The sequence below is a fragment of the Suncus etruscus genome, chromosome 8 (genome assembly GCF_024139225.1).
Source record: "Suncus etruscus isolate mSunEtr1 chromosome 8, mSunEtr1.pri.cur, whole genome shotgun sequence".
NCBI lineage: Eukaryota > Metazoa > Chordata > Mammalia > Eulipotyphla > Soricidae > Suncus > Suncus etruscus.
Genome location: NC_064855.1, coordinates 123,723,367 through 123,745,859, shown reverse-complemented (window position 1 = coordinate 123,745,859; position 22,493 = coordinate 123,723,367). Strand labels below are relative to the sequence as shown.

The 22,493-nt window shown below is 58.1% G+C and overlaps 1 protein-coding gene across 1 annotated transcript; it reads right to left on the bottom strand.

Annotated features, from left to right (window-relative positions):
- Positions 1 to 3,936: 3,936 nt before the first annotated feature.
- Positions 3,937 to 21,779, bottom strand: TUBGCP3 (tubulin gamma complex associated protein 3). The gene is made up of 21 exons (XM_049778105.1): positions 21,657 to 21,779; positions 18,340 to 18,447; positions 16,020 to 16,087; positions 15,712 to 15,789; positions 14,597 to 14,766; positions 13,620 to 13,792; positions 13,188 to 13,306; positions 12,861 to 12,986; positions 11,817 to 11,885; positions 11,396 to 11,528; positions 11,102 to 11,268; positions 10,518 to 10,628; positions 9,729 to 9,825; positions 8,936 to 9,125; positions 7,798 to 7,933; positions 7,204 to 7,272; positions 6,045 to 6,180; positions 5,549 to 5,769; positions 5,317 to 5,457; positions 4,929 to 5,045; positions 3,937 to 4,191 (listed from the first exon to the last, which is right to left on the bottom strand). Exons 1-21 carry the CDS (start codon positions 21,730 to 21,732, stop codon positions 4,033 to 4,035), a joined length of 2,664 nt encoding a protein of 887 aa, XP_049634062.1. The 5' UTR covers positions 21,733 to 21,779; the 3' UTR covers positions 3,937 to 4,032.
- Positions 21,780 to 22,493: the final 714 nt, after the last annotated feature.

The window sequence follows — 22,493 nt, the reverse complement described above, 5'->3', positions numbered from 1 at the left end:
GTTCAAATCCCGGTGTCCCATATGGTCCCCCGTGCCTGCCAGGAGCTATTTCTGAGCAGACAGCCAGGAGTAACCCCTGAGCACCACTGGGTGTGACCCAAAAAGCTAAAAAAAAAAAAAAAAAAAAAAAAAAGAGAGGAACCCAGGTGGAGGATGGCAGGCAGGCCAGCGCCACTCTGACCCCAAGAACTACCAGCAACACCCTTTAGGGCCAGCGAGGATGCTGCGAGCTGGGTTTTCTGGGCACTTGAGTGCATCTCACTCTGAGCCTTGGGTCCCACAGCGGCCCCTTAGAAGCCTTACAGAACCTTCGAGAATGCCCACCATCAGGCGCACTCTCTGAGGAAACACTCCCATCCGGCTGAGCCTGAGGACTGGTTCTAGAACATTCTGTGCCCCTCCAGAGGCAAGTTTCCAGGCCCACCAGCCCTTCCTTCTGCATGGTAGATACCCCTTTCCTCCACTCTCACCAGTGGCTCTCACTGCCCCTGCCCCTCAGGGCTAACCCCAAAGGCCCAGAGTCCCACGGGCTGGAGTAACCTGAGACTGCCCGTTACAGGTGGCTCTGTTCAGTTCCGGGTTCTGTGGACAGCAAGAAAAGGACCACGCTGACCACGCAGGTCGTTGATTAACCGCTTGCTATTTAGCACGTAGGCATGTCTGGGCTACAGAGGCCGCAGGAACAGGGACTTGTGCATCCCCCCTGCCATGCACCACTCGTGGTTTCTTTCCTTCAGCCTCTTCACACGTCCAGAGCCCAAGGCTGCACAGAGGCCTGGGGTCACACATCAACCATCCCCGCTCCCTAGCTGTCTCTTCCCTTCCGGTAGGCTGTGCCCCGAGGTGCTCGGCTAGGAGCGACCAATCAAATCATAGATGCAGATGATGGCTCGGCTTATCAGGATCTGAATCTGCTGTCTCCAGCTATATGCAAATGTATGCAAAGCATGTGTGGCAGTGTATGCTAATGAGCGAATGACCCGTAGAGTGGCCAACTGGATCACATCTGCAAAGGAGGGGGCTCCGCTTCTCCCTGGGCCTTCTTCCTGCCCCTCCCTCCCACACCTGCGCCCCTTCCAGCATTGCTGCTGCAGGCTTGGTTCCTGCTGACAGTCCTGGGGTTCCCTGATGCCCCCTCTGTGGCCTCTGCTCTGCATGGGGTGCAGAGTTCCATTGCTCTGAGGATTTCACACAGCTGTTCCCCCACGCTACTGTCTGTCTTGTCTGCCCTCCGCTGCTCTAGTTGGGGCCAACAAGCCAGGATGAAGCCAATGCGTAGCCCAGGTGGCCCTGACCCAGGCTGGCTCCCAGGGGGTACACCGCCCTCAACTCGGCCTTGGACTTGGGTGTGTGAGGGACCCATTGCTGTGTCTGCTGGGGGCCCCTAAGACGGACAGTCCAGGGCCCTGGGGTCCCATCCCGTGATGACGTGGAGGAAGGCGTGGGCCAGCAGATGGATCTGAGTGGCGGCCCAGCCACGTCAGCCCGACTTGCCTATGAGGTGACCAGCTCCAAGCAGCCCTCCCCTGGCACCGCTCCCTGAAGCTGTGCGGGGTGCTGGGGGTACGCGGACACCCACCAGGCAGAGCCACTGACGGGTGGTGCTGACTGACTGACGGTCTCCTGCAATCACTTGGGTGTCGGCATCCAGAACCCAGGCCCGGTGCCTCCCACACTCACGTCCGTGTGCAAAGGCCCACGTCCCCTCTGCCATGTGGACGGGACTGACTCCGAGTCACTGGCCTTGGGACACCATCTTGCTGCAGAGTTGGGTCGAGAGAATCATTCATGCTCGCGCAGCCGACAGCGGCTGGGCCTGATTTGTTTTGTTTTGCTCCAAAGATGCTGCTTCCAAACGGGCTAAAAATATTCGTGATCAAATGTTTTCCAGTTGGCACGTGGTGATTTGAGACCCGGCGCCCTTGTGCAGCTCAGAGTCACCGAGAGTGTGCTGGAAGACCGCAGACCGCCCTCTCAGCAGGCAGGCAGGCAGAAGCAGGGGAGGCTGGGTCCGGCAGCAAGGGCACCGGCCTTGGCAGGCTGTGATTAAAATCCCCCTCCCCGCAGCCCAGCCAGGCCCCGGTGCCTCCCACAGGCCCTGGTGCCTCCCACATGCCACACGCAGCCACCGCGCACCAGTGTGACCCGGGGCAGACCACAGCGGGTGTCAGTCCCAGTGGCACAACAACAATGAGGACCAGGGTGGAGGAAACCCACTGGCAGCAGAACTGCCGGTGGCTCGTGTCCAGTCAGCCCAGTGAGCCAGGGGGTGGGATGGGGGGCCCGAGGCTGGGCCTGTGAGTTCTGGGCTGTGGTGCGGGCACCAACTGCTGTCCTACACTGCCCCTCCGTGGCTAGTCCGGGAACATCAGTTAAAGCACAGCCAAAAGGGGCCGGTGAGGTGGCGCTAGAGATAAGGTGTCTACCTTGCAAATGCTAGCCAAGGAAGGACAGCGGTTCAATCACCCGGCGTCCCATATGGTCCCCCCAAGCCAGGGGCAATTTCTGAGCGCTTAGCCAGGAGGAACCCCTGAGCATTAAACAGTTGTGGCTCGAAAAACAAACAAAAAAACCTCAGCCAAAAAATGCACCAGTGGGAGGCAGCTGGGGGGGGGGGGCTCCCGACACAGTGCTCCTTCCTTTAACCCTCCCACAGCTCCAGCAGAGAATGAGGCTTCCTCAGTTCAACCCCGCAAATACACGCCACTTACACACAGGCACCACACATGTACATGGGCTAGCATGGCCACACTCAACCACATACCACAGAGATGAGACTTGCACATACCCTACACACGTACACATATATGGGCAAAGATGTCCAGCTCAGACATAGCACACACACACACACACACACACGCACACACACACACACACACACGCACATCACATATTCAACCCACACGTGCCCCACACAGTATACACTGCACATATGCCCCTTCGTCCACAAACGCATACAAGAACTTAACACAATAACCCCAACTATACACCCAGTACCTCCCACATCTCCATTCAGACTCTCAAACACACACACACACATAACACTCATACCAGAACACATGACCCACAAACACCTACACTTGACACACAAAGTACATACGTGCACACACCTACCCACATACATACACTGACCACCATTCCTACTTCCCACTTACAAGATACAACACAATACACTCCCATCTACCCGCATCCACACCTGCCCAGGAGCCCAGGAACCCCCGCCGGGAGGGATCAGGGGGAGATGGGAATTCCCAGCAGAAAGGAGCATCTTCGGTGGCCCTGGGAAGCCCAGGAAAGGTCCCTCTCCACCAAAGTCGCCCAGAACACCACGATGAATGAGTGCAGTGCCCTGACCAGCTGTGACCCATGTCTCAGGCCCGGACTCCTGACCCCTTGTCCCTAAGGCTCAGAAGAGGCTGGGGACAGGCCCTGTCCACAGATGGCCCTACCCCCCAAATGGCCAGTCCCCTCACATGTGACTGTCCCCTCACAGACTGCCAGGGCAGAATCGATTCCTCTGAAAGGCGATTGTTTTAATTATGTAAGTTTTCACTTCAGCAATATAATAAAGGCAGATTTATGTGACTTGATATGACCTTTTTTACAAAAACACTCCTTGCACACCTGGTCAGTTGATATACATATATACAAGGACAAAATAGGCGAGGGGAAGGGAATCTCCATTCAAGTGGGCTTGGCCCAAACACATCCAAGGCCCAACAGACTATCCTGGCCTGGCCCCAGCCTCTGGGTCAGGAGATCAAATACAAAATGTAAAGTCTGCAGGAAAAGAAGCGCGGTAAGTGCATCCAGACACAAATTGTCTCACCGAGGTTTCTACTGTACGACACTGAAAACCAAACTAAGATCTGCTTCAAGCAGGCCCAGCCCTGCCCTGCCCTGCCCTGCCCTACCCTTCTGTCCCAGCGCAGTCTCGTGCAGGGCAGCAACCCACAGCTGCCAGCCCCGACCTGCCTGGGGGCTGCAAAGCCGTGTGTCCATTTGAGGAGTGGTAGGCGCCAAAGTGGCCCCTCACGTGTGGGAGCTGCGCCGGCCCCGGGGCCCCAGGGACACGCGTAGCCGTGGCTCGCGTGCTCGGTAATGCTCGTTGAAGTCCAGCCGGAAGCTGAGGAAGCGCAGGCTCTCATCGGGGCTGGTGGTCAGCAGCACCAGGAACTGCTGCACGATGTCCTGCAGGGTAGAAATGACACTGGATCCGGAGCCAGAAGCCCGCCTAGCCCTCAGCACCCCACCGCAGAGTGGCCCGTGAGCGTGTCCAGGGCCCTTGGACAAACCCGCCCAGCAGTGGGCGCTCAGACACCCCAGTCACACCTGATTTGGGGCCAGGCATGGAACTGCAGTGTTCTGACGTGAGCTGGGCATGTCTCAGCCTCATGCTGTCTTGCACTCACCGACTTTCTACCACTCTCCCTCCTTCTTTCTTTTTCTAGTATTTGGGCCACACTTGGTGGTGCTCAGGGGTTACTCCCTACTGCTGTGCTATCGCTCCAGCCCTCCTTTCCCTCATTCTTGCATGCTCCTTCTCACTCAATTATCACTCTCTGGCTCCCTTCCTCACTGCCCTGTGCTCTCTCCCCTCTCCTTCACTCCCTAACACGTTCCCTTACTCTCTCCCTCCCTCCCTCCCAGGTCCTGCTCAGTGAGGCCCTGGAGTGCTGGAGCCCAACCCTTAAGAGCCAAATTGCAGGCAGGTCCCAAACAAGGCAGGGCTTGAGGATCTGAGGAAGGCAATGAATGACAGGCCCTACCCGGGACAAGGGGAGAGGAAGAGTGTTGGGGAGAAAGCGTCCCAGGGAAAGGCCCAAGTCCGTGGAGGAAGGGGTGTCCTGTCCCAGCCGGGGGCAGTCGGGAGTGGAGGCGTGTCCGTCCCTGACCAGCCCAGCAGGGGAAGCCTGAGCCCTGCGCACCTGGTAGAAGTGTGTGAGGATGTGCAGTTGCGAACACATCTTGGGGATGGAGTCCTGGAACTCTCGTACCCGCTGGGCCTCCTCCTCCTCCTCGGAGGCCGTCACCCCCCACTGGCCCTGCTCGGGGGAGACAGAGGGTTACCCAGCTGCAGAGCTGTGGGAAGGGCAAGGAGGGCATGAGTGGGCACTGCACTGGGTTCTGCTGAGACACTGAGCTGGGTCTTACAAGTCCAAGTCCCGGTCCTCAGGGCTGTGTGACCCCACAGGGCCAGGGCCATGTGTCACACAGACAGGGTGCCCCATCCGTCCACAGGCGGGAACACGAGCCTGTCCTGCCTTACACCCCCCACCCACTTCTCACACTCAGGCCCCTCCCACCCTGTCCCACCTCCGCCTCCCGCTGCTTCTTCAGCTCCTGGAACTGCAGCCGCCGGTGCAGCTCGGCCAGTGCTGTCCGATAGATCTCGTCCTGAGTGTTCTGCAGCTCGATGATCTGATCAAACACGGCCCGCAGTTGGTTCAGCAGCGTCTGCAGACAACACCATGACTCACTTCCGTCACCAGAGCTGCTAGCCAGCCACAGGTCCCCTCCGAGCACGGACAGCCCTATGCCAGCCTACCCTGGAGTCAGCGTCCAGCAGGCAGCGGGAGATGATGGTGTCCAGGAAGACCTCGTGCGCAGCGATGATGTGATCGAGGTCCTGGGCCCGCTGAACCTGTGTCCAGAGCTCGTCCCAGGAGCACTCGAGCACCTCGAAAGTGATGTAGTACTGTGTCTGGTGGATGAAGTGCACCATCTCCGATGCCAGCACATGGCACTGGTGCAGCACACCCGAGAACTCTGCAAGGCAGGGAGGAGTGTGGAGACTCGGACCCAGTGGCACTGGGCAGTGGGGAGGCCATGGCAGGCGGGGCAAATGCTCGTGGGCACGCCAGCACGGAGACACGACTGTCCTTCCGTGGGTGAGGGAAGGGGCAGGCCAGGACCCGGAGAGAAGTCAGGCACACAACACAGTCACTTTCTCGATATGAAGCCGAGAGCACAGTGGAAAACACACTCAGGTGGGGACAGATGTGCCTATGCACCCGGGCAGGGCTGGCGGGCACGAAGCTTACCTGGCATGGCGCGCAGGAGCCTGGCGTTGCACATATGGCCCTTGCGAATGTCAGTCAGGATGTACTCCATGCGCTTGGCCCGCCACAGGAAGTTAAAGACACGCAGGTAGTGGCTCATGCACTCCCGGGTGAACACCTGCAGGGCAGGACGAGGGCATGGCTGGGGCGAGCTGGCCCTCCTGTGTGGTCCAGGACGGCTGGAACCTTCCAGACCAGCTGCTCCAGACCGGAATAGTAGCACAGGCAGTAAGGTATTTGCCTTGCAAGCACTAACCTAGGACGGACCCTGGCGTCCCATATGGTCCCCCAAGCCAGGGACGACTTCCGAGCACATAGCCAGGAGTAGCCCCTGAGCATCACCAGGTGTGGCCCCCCAAAAAAACAAAACAAACAAAACAAACAGATCGGCAGGGCCTCTCCTCCACTTCCTCCCTCTCTCCTCCCTTTCCTTCTACCCCTCCCCCTCCTTCCTTCTCTCTCCCCATCTAACTTCTCCATCCCTCTTCCCCTCCTTCTTGGTTGGTGGGCAATTCCAACAGCATCGCATAGGATGTAGTACATTTAGGTCTCTTCAGTCCCGACAAAGGTGTGTCAAGGTCCCAGATGCCCCAGAAGGGGCCCTGGAACAGACGCCACCTGAACTGAGGTTGCCCACTATGTTGGGACCTTAGCAGGCAGAGCATTGGCCTGGAGTGGGGGGAGGGGGGTTCCTCCTATCTGCTGTTGTTCAGGCACATGGGCCCAAGAGGGCATTCACACGACTGCCCCCTGTCACTGCTGAGGACCATTTCCCAGAGGGGAGGCATGCTTCAGCCCAGGTATGAGTCGCAGCCCACACCAGCCTGGGCCGCACAAGCTCCGAGCCCTGAGGCAGACTCAGCTCCAGCAGAAACCGAGGCAGCCCAGCGGCTGTGTCCAGGACCACACGGAGGCAGGGTCTAGTTTGGATGAACGTCACGTGGACCTGAGGCCCACACTGCCCTGGGTGTCCCTCAGCCCCTTTCCTGTTAGTGATGAGCCCATGAGAGCAGGAAGAGGGCTCCCCAATAATGGAGCAGCCTGGCTCACACACACTGTGTGCAATGATGGCCGAGTCGGCAGAGTGACTGTGCAGACCCCAACATGACAAGGCCCTCCACATGCCAAGGGAGGCGCTTACTGTGGCGATGGGCCCGTCAACGTGGTAGTCCAAGCTGAATACGTCCCAGCCAGTGTCGCCTGGAGAGACCTGAGCAAAGACAAGCGAGACCATCCACAAGTGCCCCAAGGAAAAGGCAGGAGGAGGCAGGGCCCCACCCAGGCCACAGGGCACAGGAAACAGCACACAGTAGTTCTTGCGGATACACACTGTCCCTCCACAGCAGGCACGGGTTGTCCCTGATGCAGGGCCCGTCAGGGCCGGGACACACCGTCCCTCCCACTGCATTCATGGGGCTGTCCATGAGGCAGCGCCTGATCGGGACTAGGAAAGTAGCCTTGTTTGTACTTCACAGCTGAGCAGGGTCTGTAGTTTCTGGAAGCAGCCCCCAATAGCTTTGAGCAGAAGTTTGAGTGCGACACAGGTGAAATCCCCTCTGCAGAGGGTCCGTCCCATACCCAATGCCACTACCCGGCCTCCTCTGACCCCACCTCAAAGCAAAGAGCACTGCGGGCTCTACTTCAGGGCAGGCCTCTCCCACCCCTCCTCTTCCCGCTCTTCCCTCTTCCTCTCCATCTCCTCTCCTCTCCCTTTTCCCCAACAGCGCAGCCGCACCTCCAGCAGCCTCACGTCCAGTCTCCGGAGAATCTCGGGGCTGTCGAACTGGGCGTTGGTGGCCCGCACAGCCGTCTCCAGGATCCCAGTTAAGTTGTGCTGGTACAGGGTTGTAGCAGGGCGGACGAGTTCCGGCCTTCTCGGAAATTCAAAAACAAGACACAGGTTACTTGGATCATATATGAACTTGGCACAAACTTGTAGAACGAGCTCTAATAACAGAAACTGAAACAATTAAAAACATTCTTGGAGGGCTGGAGTGGTGGTGCAAGGAGTAAGGCATCTACCTTGCCTGAGCTAGCCTAGGATAACCGTGGTTTGATCCTCCAGCATCCCATATGGTCCCCCAAGCTAGGAGCGATTTCTGAGCATATAGCCTGGAGTAACCCCTGAGTGTCAACAGGTGTGGCCCCAAAAACAACAAAAAGAATAAAACAAGAAAAAAAACATTCTTGGACTCAAGTCCCTGTGCTGGCGAGAAAATGTCACTTTTCAGCATCTGAGTGTTGTAAACACCGAGGTGCCGGGCACATGGCAGGAAATAGACACAGCCTGCCGGGTGCCACAAGACAGGTGCTGGGATTCTATGTGGCTGCCCTCTGTCCCCAAGTGAACCCAAAACAGTGACATCAGCTGCAGGCCTGGGGGCAGCAGGCAATAGGAGGATGAGGGGGGTACTGCGGTGGCTTCTCAAAAGGACTCTGGAGTGAGCTGACACAGGAAGGCCAAGGCATTGGCTCTGCCCAGCAGCAGCAGGTGAAGCTCCAAGGCTGCTGCAGCGGGGTAGGCACTGGGCGCTTCCCTTGCACTGATGAGGGCATCTCCCCAAGAACACACAGCTCCCTGCTTGCTTGGGGTGGTCCCGGGTACAGGCTGAGTGGCAGTGGAGCAATATTGCGAGGAGCAGCCTCAAAGCGAGTCCGATGGAACAAGTGTACTCAGGCTGGATGACCCTGTCGTGGTGGGGCTAGGGGACCCAGGTCATTCATTCTCTCTCTCCTCTCTCCCTCTCCGCAACGATGCTGGGGGCCAGATCCCTCTCCAGGGACAGAACAACCCGTTGCCCATCCTCATCTATGCTTCACTGCCGAAGCCCCACTCCTCCCTTGCCCAATGCAGGCACCCCGAGGGCCCTCACTTGAGTAGATCCATAAGGTGGCGGATGAAATCGCCCTGGCCCAGCAGCAGGTAGCGCCGCATGGCCTGCATGTGGTCCAGCAGGCTGTACTTCTGGCTCAGCACGTCCAGCAGGTGCCTGCTGGTCTCGTAGTAGGCCGCGTCGATCTTGCCTGGGAACGCCGTCTCCAGGTCCGTGAACAGGTCAGCAGCTGTGGAGGGAAGCAGTGTGGATTCGCCGCTGGCGGGGAGAGCCAGCAAGGGGTGTGTGTGTGTTCGTTCACACACATAATTGAGGTCATGTGTGCACCAGCCATTCACACACATTTGCAGATGCACACAGGTGCTCCACACATGCACTCGTGTATGATACATACTCGTATGTGCGCACACATGGATCCAGATATAAAATCACACACTGAATCTTGTACACAAGTGCTCTTACGTCAACTCATACATTCACATGTGTCTGCTCACATGCAATCACAAGTGCATGCACTCACGGGAATGAGAGCAGCTGGGGGCGAGAAGGCCCCTGCCAGCCCTGCCCCCCACGACAGCTCTCGACTCAGCATCCCTACCATGGCCCCTCAGCAGCCCCCAGCATGAGACACATGGGCGTGGCCCGGCCCAGCAAACTCCTGTCCTGCCTCCTTCCTCCAGCCCGAGCCCCTGCTGCCACAGGCATGAGCCAGCTGGCTGAGAACAGAGCAGCTTGGCGGGGCCAGGTAGAGCAGGACCAACTTGTTCGCTGCGGGCCAGGCCTTCTGGAGATTCAGGACTGGAAGGACCTGGGCAACAGGGCCTGCACGCACCATCCTGTGGGGAATCGACAGCGATGGTCCTGGCGGTGGGCGTCTGGTCCTGGCACACCTGGTGCAGGAAGTTGATGGACTTCCCGATCAGAAGCACCTGCAGAGGATGTGCCCGTCACCTCTGCCCCATCACCTCCCCACACACTGTCCACACTTCCCACCACCCCACATCCCTCACCCCCCCTCCCCCCCCCCCATCACCTCACGAGCCCACCCGTGCCTTTGCAGAGTCAGTTTCAGGGCCCAGCAGAGAGCACGGGAGACTTGCCTCACACACAGCTGGCCTGGGCTCAATGTGCGGCCTGCAGAGGGTCCCCAAACCCTACCAGGAGTGGCCCCAGAGGACAACCTCAGGAGTGAGCCCTGAGCACCACTCAATGTGACACACTTCCCCCTCCCCCCAGAAAAGGCCGTCAGGTAACAGCCCCCACCCTGCTCCAGACCCATTCTTTCCCCAGGGCTGGATTAATGCTGGAGCCCAACATTAGGGAATGACCAAAACCCAGAACAAAGTCACGCCATTAAACTACGACTATTTATGAGCAACCAACTGTCAGGGGAGCAGAACCTGAATAACCAGCACTTGCATGGGGCATGCCTGGGTCTGATCCCCAACACCTCACAGTCCCCCTGAACACTGCCATGAGTGATCTGAGCAAAATCAAGCAATCAAACCAAACACCGAGAAGCAAGGTAAAATGCTGACATGCACCATCACAAGGATGCAGCATGTGGCTGCCCTGTTGGAGCCCCAAGTACGGACAGGCCGACTCAGCTGTGTGGTCTCACCTTCCGAGCCTGGTCCATGGTGATGAAGGACGGGATCATGGACTTCCGCAGCGTGTACTTGTCATGCCACAGTCGATCCGCCTTGACCGTGGGGTCCGATGCTACAAAAAACTAAAAGGATGCAGGTAGTGTGTGCACACAGCAAGAGCTCCAGGATCCTTGTCACAGGGCACAACCTTTTGCTTCCTCCATCACCGCAGCTCTCAGGGCTGGACACACACCCAGACTGCTTGCCAGCTGCCACAGAAACAGGGCATGACGCACAAGACGGTGCTCAGGGCTTGGGCCCACCAGACACCAAGAATCCGACACCCAGACAGGAGTCGAATGCTCCACTGGGTGCCTCTGTGACCCTGGGTACCCCCACCCGCCTGGCCATGACACAGCAGCTTGGTGGCAGCTCCCAGGTCAGCCAAGAGTGGTGACAGCAGAAGGGCCAGGAGAAAAGACTGACATCACCCTGCCCCAGAGGGAGGTGAAGGTGAAGAGGTAAGGGAAAACACATAGACACACACAGCTGGGACGATAGATAAACAGCTGGGACAAACACACAGCCAGGACCACAGACAGACGGGCATCCTCACCTCATGGTAGGTGTCCTCCAGCTCCCCATCATAGATCCAGCGGTACAGGAAGCTAAGCACAGGGTGCGACACCAGACTGAGGATGTGCCGGACGAGCGAGCGCATGGACGGGTCCCCGGTCTTGGTGTAGGCGTGGACGGCAGATGCCAGTTCCCCACCTTTCATGCCTGTGTGTGGGAGGGGGTGTCAGGACCTCACCTCACTGCAGGGATAGGCACTGCAGGTGGTCTAGCCCAGCCCCGCTCCAGGTGGCCCAGCCCCACCCCAGGTGATCCCGTCCTATTCTAGCACCACCTCGGCAGTGGTCCACCAGGGCCGCCAGGGTCTTCAGTCTGGTCTTCGGGTCGTAGGTCCAGACCAACAGCCGCCGGAGGGTCAGGCTGCTCTCCAGGCCTAGGTTCACACACTGGTCGTCCTCCAGCTGCAGCTGGACACAGGAACAGGTACGGGCAGGCCCTTTGGTGAGGGTCTGACACTCACCACCAAGTAGCCCCACAGCACCCTCATGCACAGGAATGTCCTGAGTCAGGCGGCCGTGGGGTGGAGTGCAAAAGGTGTGTCCAAGAGCAGTAACATCTAACCCGTCTCTGGCCAAGTCACGGCGGGAGAAAAGGTCTGCAACACCCCTCCCTTGGCCACACGGCCCTGTGACCCATGGCCTCGAGGCCACACAGCCATATGGTCCCTCACCCATGTACCACACATGCAGCCCCACCTGGGAGTGAAGGACAGAGAGGAGCCGGTAGTATTCTTTGAGTTCCTGGTGCAAGGCCGCACAAAAGCTCTGCAGGAGGGGGAGAGGACGGGAGATGAGGTGGGGCCCACCAGGCCTCAGTTGTGCCCCGGTCCACCTGCCGGGCGAGCAGGGAAGGGGCCTCCGAGCAGAGCAGTAGCGGAGAGGAGGAAACGGCTCCCGAACGGCTTCCCAGCTACGTGCACTCTGGACAGCAGCCACGGAAGGGACTCCCTTCTGCTGCTCTCGGTCAAAGGGGAGCTGTGGGGCTGCGCTGGGTGGGGTGAAGGTGCTCGGCTTGCTGCAGCCAGTTCCAGCTGGGGTCTGCTGAGCACTGCCAGGGAGCGTTCTAAGCATAGAGCCAGGAGCAGTCTCCGAGGCCCACAGGGTGTAGAACCCCCGTCCCCCAACCGGTGCCCCCTCCCAAATTTTCCTGGCCAGAGCTAGAGGGCTAGCATGGGTGTTAAGGTGCTTAACTGCACGCAGCCACACCTAGGGGACCCCCAACACTACCCCCCAGCGCTCTTCACTAGCAGCTGAAACACCTGGTACCAACCCAGGGCTTCCAGTTTGGCCAAATGCTTCCTCCTCTGTGGGGCTCATATGCTCTGCCAGGAGAGTCACAGAGGAGCTCCAGCCCCCCCCTCGCCTGACCTGCCCAAGAGCCACCCACTGCCCTGGGTGCCAGCCTAGCCCAGATGACAGGCTGGAGGCTTCCCTCATCAATTCCGGAACATTCCCAGGCCTAGTCCCCCTGCAGTGCCTCATCCTGGGAAGACCCCAAGCCTCAGGTTCTCACGCCCGTAAGCTCTTCCCCTCCCCGGGCCTCCCTGTTCCGGGCAGTGCCCACATTGGCTTCGTAGGGCCTGGTTCTGTTATTGTGGCTCTTATCCCAGGCCACGCCTGAGCTGCCAACCTGTCAAAGGGGCTTCAATGAGGGACCTCGAGGCTTGTTCCCGAGTTGGGACACTGTTTGGGGTAGGCGAGGCCTGTCCTGGGATTTCCCAACACCACACAGGGCCACACCTGGCCAACGAGCCCGAAGGATCGGTCCAGGCTCCGCTGGTCTGTATACTTCCGGATCTTGTTGTGCAGCCAGCCTAGCTCAGCCAGCCGTGCCGTCGTGTCCCTCAGAGACTTGCTCAGGCTCGCCTAGGGGACACAGCAGCTCGGGGTCTACCCAATATCCCACCCCTGCTGGCCGCCCTGTTCCACCCAGGAAGCAGCGGGCCTCGTGGGGGTGATGAGGAACTTCCACAGGAAGGCCAGGAAGCGGCCCCAGGAGTGGGAGCATTGCGAGCTGGGGTCAGGGCAGGGGACGAGGGCCCTGCTCCCAAGTAAGCCCCGCGGCACCTTTCCATCCACGCGGTAGGCATCCTCAGTGCTGCTCCTCTTCACGTGCCTGCCGTCGATGCCCTGGAACACGTACAGGATGTCCCTGACCAAGGCGGCCTCACACACCTCCGTGGGGCCTGCAGGACGGTGCAGATGGAGTGTCAGACACGCTGAGACTTTCCTCAATCGCACACGGCCATTGAACCAAGTCAGACGGTGAAGAGCAGGAGCACATGTGCAGGATGGGGTCTGACAGCTCTGGAAGGCCTGTCCTGACCAGCCCTTCAGGGAGGCCACTCTGGGCGGAGCAGCCCTACTCCCACTGAGGGGCCCTGGGCCTAAACACACCGAAATCCACACCAGTGGGATAACAGTAGCCAGACGGGTGGGACACGGAACTTGGGAGAGCGTAATGAGGAGGTGAGAGGGTCCCAGCCAATGCCCACTCACCGCCTGCATCCCCGTCCCTGCGGGGCCTCGTCACAACGCGTGCGGACGAGTTGGGGGTCCCTTTGGAGGCGGTGCTCTGAGCCGATGGTGGGTTTGCAGACAGAGCCCAGGAGAGCCGTGAGCCCAGCTGCTGCCGAAGGCCATCCCCGACGCCCGGGGCCTGCTGTGTCTGTCTGTGGGGAGAGGTTATGGCTGCTGAGGGGTGCCAGCCCCTTGCAGCCCGTTGGACAGCCCAGGTCACACCCAGGTCAAACACATGGCATGCACGAACTCAGTCTCGCATGCTGGGCTCAGGCTTGGGGGTGTGGGGAGAGAAGTAGGTCCTAACAGAAGACAGGAGAGGGGAGAGGGTCAGGTCCTGATAGGGGAGGGAGATGGGGCAGGTCTTGATGGGAGGGGTGAGAGGGAGGGCAGTGGACCAGCTCCATGCTAGCCTAGGTTTGAACCCACTCTGAACCCACTCCATATCCTAGGCACCTACAGCCAGCCCTGCCCCAGGGATGGTGGCTCTGGGGACCTCTGGGGTGCCTGTTGGTGTGTGTATAACTCCCTACGCAGGAAACATGCACAGACACACAGCATATCTCTTCACAAGAGCCAATGACGGGCCCTGAGGAGATCAGTATGCACTTAACACCATACTCTAGTGCAGTGGTCCTCAAACTATGGCCCTTGGGCCACATATTGTATTTGTATCTGTTTTGTTTCTTCATTGCAAAATAAGATCTATGCAGTGTGCATAAGAATTCGTTCGTAAGTTTTGTTTTTACTATAGTCAGACCCTCCAATGGTCTGAGGGACAATGAACTGGCCCCCTGTTTAAAAAGTTTGAGGACCCCTGCTCTAGTGCATGTAGACATTCTTACATGCAGACATGCTCACAAGACACATATGCTCACACATGCACACATGCCACACACAAGCACACACGCCCACAAATATGCTCACACAAATGCACACATGCACGTGTGGCCTACACGCTGATGCTGCTGATGCCACTGCTGCCGAGGCTGCCAACACCAGGAGCCGACTGGGTGCCGCGGTCCTGGTAGTTGAGCGGAAGCGTCTGTGGCCGGGCGCAGTAGTAGGGCGTGGAGTGGGCATCTCTGGGCAGTGCCTGAGCGAACAGGGAAGCGTAGCCGGACACCTGAAGCAGATGGGGGAGCATCAAAAACTCATGTCACGTGCTCAGATCCGGGCGTTCCAAGATCTGTGCTCAGGTGGCTATAGGGGACAGGGGCCCACAGCTGTGAGGAGGGGCACAGTCCCTGACCCAACTCTACACTTAGACTCTCTAGGACCCCACCCTGGCTCTCTGGAACCAGAGCCAAAGCAAAGTCAGGTCTTTGTGGGTCTCACCACCAACCCTGGTGGCCATCACAGCCAGGTCCTCAGAGCAACATGGGGAGAAGCCGCAGCACCCAGTGTCCCTGATTGGGCAGGGCAGTGCTTAGGGGACAGGCACCCACCTGGCCCCTGCATCCAGGGGACCCACTCAGTCTGGTGACCCTGGAAGCCACTCCCGTAGCCCCGCCCTGAGCAGTTGCTCTCTCATCAGACCCAGCACTGTGGAGCAGACAAACTCAACAGTCTCCCAAAGGGCCTTAAACCAGAACCACGTGGGGACAGGACACGGGGAAGGCACTGGGCTTGAGTGGTCTATGGGGGCTCAATCCCTAAACCCAACATGGAGATCTGCCAGGAGAGACCAGAGTGCACAGCCAGAAGTTAGTCCTGAGCACCACCAGCAGTGGCCCAAAAACAAACGCTAAAGAAGAATGAGGAGGGCCCGGAGAGATAGCACAGCGGTGTTTGCCTTGCAAGCAGCCGATCTAGGACCAAAGGTGGTTGGTTCGAATCCCGGTGTCCCATATGGTCCCCCGTGCCCGCCAGGAGCTATTTCTGAGCAGACAGCCAGGAGTAACCCCTGAGCACCGCCGGGTGTGGCCCAAAAACCAAAAAAAAAAAAAGAAGAATGAGGAATCCTGCTACTATAGTGCCAGAGAGCAGGCAGGGAGCGGACAGGGAGGGCGCATGGTACCACATGACCCAGAGACCTTAGACAACTCAGTCAGGCCTAGACTGGGCTCACCTTGTTGGGAGGCTTGCGAGGGTCTTCACTGAGGCTTAGCAGGAGGTAGAGAATAGACCAGACGTTCCGCAGAATGCCCTATGAGGACGAAACCTTGAGTATCGGCACCGAGGCCTGGCCCTTCCCCGAAACTGGCTACACAGAACTGAGTGGACCACTTCTAAAATGCCCAGGAATCAGTGCTGGCAGTCTTGGGAATCAAATCTAGGGGGGAGCTGCATGCCAGGCCCCCACCCCGCATCGGATGACGGTAACTAAGGAATGGTCCAGTGGGCCCATGGCCTCAGTGGGGAGTCTCAGAGGCCTACCTGTGAGTGCAACTTTCGGTGCAGCTCCGAGAACAGAGCAGCGTCCCCATCTCTTCGCTGTCGGGTCACTACAAGGCAGAAAGGAAAGGTGGGCGGGCGCCGTGGGACCAGCAGGCGACACAGAGTGCAGGCTGTGAGCGTGCCTAGTCCACAGCAAGAAGGGTGTGATTGGGCTTTTGGAGGTGAGAGATAGTACATGGCACCCCACAGCTCAGTGACCAGATAGATCCTCAGGACCACCGGGGTACAATCAGCCCACACAGCTACAGACTGTTTTAGTCACACTATGCCCTGGTGACTCCCTGAGGCCAGGTTGGGCTGCTCTGTGCCTCCTCCCTCACACTGAGGGCTGGGGAGCAGAAGGGTAGCTCCTGTTTCACCTTGGGACCAGCTCTGCTGGGGGAAGACTCCCTGGTCATGTGAGACAAAGCTGTAAAAAATCGACTGGCCTGGGAGACAGTGTGTTCTGTCCATGGACGGCTGCTGTCTGTGAGTGGGACGGGCCACAGACAGAACCTAGTTCACCATCACAGGACGCCAATTTCTGTGGTCAGTGTTTGGTCTCAAATAAGATGGAGATTTTTGGGCCGTAGCAGTTGCAGTGTCAGGGCATTTGCTTTGCACATGGCTGACCCGGGACAAACCAGGGCTTGATCCCCGGCATCCCATAAGGTCCCCCGAGCCTCCCAGGAGTGATTTCTGAGTGCAGAGCCAGGAGTAATCCAGAGCGAGGAGTGCCGCAGGGTATGGCCCCAAAACAAAAACAAAGAAACAAACAAATATGTATATATATTCTTCCAATATACATGGAGAGGTTCATATGTGGGGATGCAAAGTGACTGCCTAGGTATGTATAAACTGCTAAACACACGATGCTAGACAAAACACAAAGAGTACAGGAAATGTTAAAAAGAGAATCACCATGTTGCTCTTGGGTCCCGCACCTTATGAGCCACTTATACTAGTTCGTAATCATGCTAGTTTGGGCCCAGTCATCAATGAATGACAACAATCTCAGTCCGACACCTTACTGCATCGCTCATGTACACTGGTGTGTAACCGTGCTGGTTTTGAGCGTAGACTCGCTGGTAACTGACAGCTCGGTTCTACACCTTACTGCATCACTCACTAGTTTGTTGGTAATGGCTAGTTTTGAGTGCAGGGTCACTGATGACTGACGACGAATCTCAACTACCTCGGTTCCTTTCCTTTCCTTAATTCCAATGTTGAATATTATTTTGTGATACTAGCTTATTTTTTAAGGCTCTTTGCACCAGCAGTAGGTCCTGACTGTGGCAGACACTTCGGAAGAGCCCTGTGAGCCCTGGGCAACTGAGCGTCGATGACCACGTAGACAGACTTTGCTCTGCTCAAGCAAGACTCACTTTGTCTTGACATACGAACTCCAGGGCAATGCCATTTGCTGTCCTAGCACGGCCTTTGTGATTCTTTTCATTTGTACTGGTTTCGGGTTTCTGTTTGTTTTTAGATTTTGGGCCACACCCTAAGCAGAGCTAAGGAGTTATTCCTGGCAGGCTCAGGGGACCATATGGCATGTTGGGGATTGAACCTGAGTCTGTCCTGGGTCAGCCTCATATAAGGCAAATGCCCTGCTGGTGTGCTATCACTCTGGCCCCTGGTTTGCGTTTTGGAGCCACACCAGCTGTATTCAGGACTGACTCATGGCTCTGCATTCAGTGATCATCACACTTGGACTCAGGAAGCCACATGGGGTACTAGAGATGGAGCCCAAGACAGCTGTTAGCTGGCCCATGGATTTTTAAACCTGCGGTTTCCACATTTCTATCAGTGTCAAGAATAAATTAAGTGCTCGCTTCAGCAGCACATATACTAAAATTGGAATGATATGTGAAGCGTTCCGTATTAAAAAAAAAAAAAAAAAAAAAAGAATAAATTAAAAGTGCCAAAGAGAAAAGGAAAGAAAAGACTTAGGGGCCAGGAAGGTGGCACTATAGGTAAGGTGTCTGCCTTGCAAGCGCTAGCGTAGGACAGACCTCGGTTCGATCCCCCGGCGTCCCATCTGGTCCCCCCAAGCCAGGGGCGATTTCTGAGCGCATAGCCAGGAGTAACCCCTGAGCGTCAAATGGGTGTGGCCCAAAAAACAAAAAAAAAAAAAAAAGAAAAGAAAAGACTTAACCAAGTACAAGAAGGAAAGGAAACACTGACAACCCACAGTGTGCACCCAATGCCCAGCAAAACTTAAACCAGAGGAAGCAGCGGGCAGGAGCCTGGCTCCTACCTGATCCCCAGACAGCTTTGCTATGGGAGCACAAGCAGTGCAACACTGGCAAATACGTACACTCCTTCTTGATCTTCTCGGCCACCAGAAACTCATCTCTCTCCACAGTTGGTGCGAAATTGCTGCCGATCACCCGTACAGCGTACTGGAACTGCTGAGCCACGTCCGCTGCAAGGGAAGCACATGCCACGGTCACATGCCACCTGGGCCCAGTGACAGGGAGACACAGAGACAGAGAAAGATGCAATGAGAAAGAGATAGAGAAAAAGAGGTGAAACAGTGAGAGTGAGAGAGCGTGAGGGAGAAAGTATGAGAGTGAGGGGCCCAGAGAGATAGCACAGCGGTGTTTGCCTTGCAAGCAGCCGATCCAGGACCAAAGGTGGTTGGTTCGAATCCCGGTGTCCCATATGGTCCCCCGTGCCTGCCAGGAGCTATTTCTGAGCAGACAGCCAGGAGTAACCCCTGAGCACCGCCGGGTGTGGCCCAAAAACAAACAAACAAACAAACAAAAAAGAGTGAGACAGTGAGAGTGAATGAGTTAGACAGGGAAAGAGAATACATGACAGTGAGAGTGAGACAATGAGACAATGTGACAGTGAGGTAGAGAGAGAGAGAGAGAGAGAGAGAGAGAGAAAGCGAGAGAGAGAAAGCGAGAGAGAGAAAGCGAGAGAGAGAAAGCGAGAGAGAGCAAGAGAGAGAGAAGGATCAGAGAATGCCCGATGTCAGCATCCATCAGGCAAGAGAGAGAGGAGAGAGGCCCGGTATCCTGTCAGACATGGACAAGGTCCTGAGCTCACAGCACCGCTCCAGGCACTTCAGTGATTCCCCCAAGGAATCATTTGGAGACTCCTCTTTCCTGCCCCTGAAAGGCAGTGGTTGCCCCAGCACTCAGCACAGGCCGAACCTGTCCTAGCTGGGTACCTGCAGTCCAGGCCACGGCCTGGGAAGTTGTGGGAAGGAGTGTCCTTGTCTGGAAAGACACTGAATGTCTCAGTGGGGCCAAGGGAACCGCAGAACATTCTCCTTAGACCAGGAGCCTGTGACTTGCCGCAGGAGGGCAGGTGTGGGTCAGCTTGGGGCCTACTCATGACCCGGCCTCCCGGTCTCTCACTGTCCTGAGCACCGAGTTCCACAGAGCCCCCCAGTTATGTCATACACCTGTAAAATCACTTTACTTTTTCCCTTCACATTTTCTGAGTTAATTAAGTACCTTAACTACATCTACCCTGACCCTCAGGTGATGTTAAACTCTGGTTAATAAAAGTTGACAGGGAAAGCAGAAGCTAGATGCTTGGCTGGCTCTGTAAGACTCAAGAAGCTGTTCAATACCCGTTAGCTGAAACACACCATTCTGTGATGCTGTCTGATTTTTTGGTGTGAAACTGCAGGCTGAGACCCCACAGAATGGCCTCCTTGAGTGGGCCATCAACACACACACAGAGACACACACACACACACACACAGAAACCAGCCAAACAGTGAGCCCAGAATTAACCACACACACACACACACACACACACACACACACACACACACACACACACACACACACACACACACACACACACACCCTCAGAGGCAGTAGTAGGTATCAGGTCTGCTCCCAGGCCCCAGTGCCCCTTCCTTCCCCAGGCCCGCTAAGCGGAAGGGGAACCCCGAGGTCCAGGCAGGTCGGCACAGCAACCGGCTAGGCCGGCAACACTCCCACGTGGGGGCTCTCAGCTCCTCATCTCTCTTCCCAGCTTAACTGCAGCTGCCTGTCGTGTCCAAAGGGAGCTGTGACACCTCCAGGGGGGCCAACGGTTTCTCGCTAAACCACACAAGGACAAGTGTCAGGGGTGCCAATCCCCCTGGAGTCGAGTGCCCATAGCATCTCTGAGGGAACCCCTAGAGGTCCCCGTGGATAGGACCTCAGTATTCCTCCCAGTGTATATGGCAGGTGCCGCTGCCCTGCCTTGCCCTGCCCAGCGCCGTGCCAGGGGCAAGTGACGTTCGTTCTGAGGCAGGAACTAAACAAACTAGTGGTGGTCACTACGGCGGCTCTAGAAGGTTTGGTGTCAGGAGCCACTGGGAACTCAGTGCTACAAGTTTATTCTTCCCGTTTGTCTGTTGTCCAGCCCACACTGGGTGATGCTCGCGGATCAATCCTGGTAGGACTTAGGGACTGCTGGGGTGCTGGGGAGCCTTGAGCCCTGCCTGCTACACTATCCCTGTGCCCCTCGCGTTACAAGTACAAACCAGGAGCTTTTAAGTAACAACTCGCGTAAAACTGGCACAGAGCGGTGGGAAGCAGCGCCACAGAAGAGCGCCTGGTGAGGGCTGCAGGTGAGCTCCAGGGCGAGACTCCAGGCCCAGCGAGCATCAGGAAATGGAAAGGGCACCCCGGTCCCCGGAGAAGGGGCGGACAGAGCTGGGCACGGGCCGTGCGTGCGCCCAGAGCTGCAGGTTCGTCCGCCCGGTCCCGCACTGGGGCCAACCAAGCTCGGGGTGAATGAAGCCTCCAGCCCGGTCTCCACGGGCAAGGCTCGGGCCCGGCCGCGCGCGGCCTTCTCTTGGCGGGCGCCGGGGACTCGACCCAGGGAGCTCGGGCCCGGACCGGGTCCTCGGGAGGGGAGCGACGTCCGCCGCAGGAGCGCCGAGGCCAGCGGGAGGCCCGCCAGGCCTGCAGGTCCCGGGGGCTCCGCGCGGCCTGGGCTCGGGCGTCCGCGGGGTCGCGGGGGCAGGAGGCGCCTTGGGGGGGGGTGCGCGCAGCAGCAGCGACAGGCAGACAGACGGACCGACGGACAGACGGACGGACAGACGGACCGACAGACAGACGGACAGACAGACGGACCGACAGACGGACAGACAGACGGACCGACAGACGGACCGACAGACGGACCGACAGACAGACGGACAGACAGACGGACCGACAGACGGACCGACAGACGGACAGACAGACGGACCGACAGACGGACCGACAGACAGACGGACCGACAGACAGACGGACAGACGGACCGACAGACAGACGGACAGACGGACCGACAGACAGACGGACAGACAGACGGACAGACAGACGGACCGACAGACAGACGGACCGACAGACAGACGGACCGACAGACAGACGGACCGACAGACGGACCGACAGACAGACGAACCGACAGACAGACGGACCGACAGACAGACGGACCGACAGACGGACCGACAGACAGACGGACCGACAGACGGACAGACAGACGGACCGACAGACAGACGGACCGACAGACAGACGGACCGACAGACGGACCGACAGACAGACGGACAGACAGACGGACCGACAGACAGACGGACAGACAGACGGACCGACAGACGGAAAGACGGACGGACCGACAGACAGACGGACGGGCCGCGCTACCTACCTTCGCTCCGGCCCAGGATGCGGCAGCACAGGCTCTGCAGCAGCACGTTGGGCGACTTGTGGTCGGGGGTCGCCATGCTCGCCGGACGCGGCCCGGCCCGGCCCGCCGTTTCGACCGGACCGCCACGGCCGCCCGGCCCCGCCCAGCCCACGGCCCGCGCGCTTCCCGCCCGGCCCCGCGCGGCCGCTCCCGCCTCCCGCCTTCCGGCTCCCCGCTTCCGGCTTCCGCTCCCGGCTCCCCGGAAGTGCCGCCGCCGCCGCCGCCGCCGCCCGCTAGCGCGCGTTCCCAGGATCCTCCCCGCGCGGCCGGGGAGGACCGGAGCTGGAAGAGCGGACTGGACACACGTCCACAAGGGGGACACGTCTCTAAAGTCGAGTCCCAGGCATGACATTTTCATCGGTGACATTCAACACGACTTCACAGAAAGCTTCGTGTGCAAAACTTGATTTCACACACCAGGGGGAAGATCTTCATTCCTGCTCAGCAACTGAATGAAGTGAAATGAATATTGGAGGGGCCAGAGCGCTGCCGCGAGCGGTGAGGCGTCGACTTTGCCCACGCTGTCCCAGGACGGACTGCGGGTCGACCCCGGCGCCCCATAGGGTCCCCCCCCCCCCCCGAGCCAGGAGCCATTTCTGAGTTCTGAGCGCATACCCAGGAGCGACCCCTGAGCGTCACCGGGTGTGGCCCAAAAACACAAGACAAAACATTGGAAAAAGTGCACCTGTAGACTCAGTGCAAATCCACTGGACTCGAATGAATCATTTTCTCATCTGGAATCATGACAACACCCAAAACTACCTAGAGTCCTTTCTGTGTGCCAAGAGCCGCTCTAAA

Coding starts and splice junctions, on each gene's coding strand:
- TUBGCP3 (XM_049778105.1), bottom strand. CDS start 21,732: ATGGCGACCCCCGACCACAAGTCGCCCAACGTGCTGCTGCAGAGCCTG. Junction 14,767..15,711: donor CTCGCAAGCCTCCCAACAAG/GTGAGCCCAGTC, acceptor CATCTGCTTCAG/GTGTCCGGCTACGCTTCCCT. Junction 5,458..5,548: donor TGCTGGACGCTGACTCCAGG/GTAGGCTGGCAT, acceptor TGTTGTCTGCAG/ACGCTGCTGAACCAACTGCG.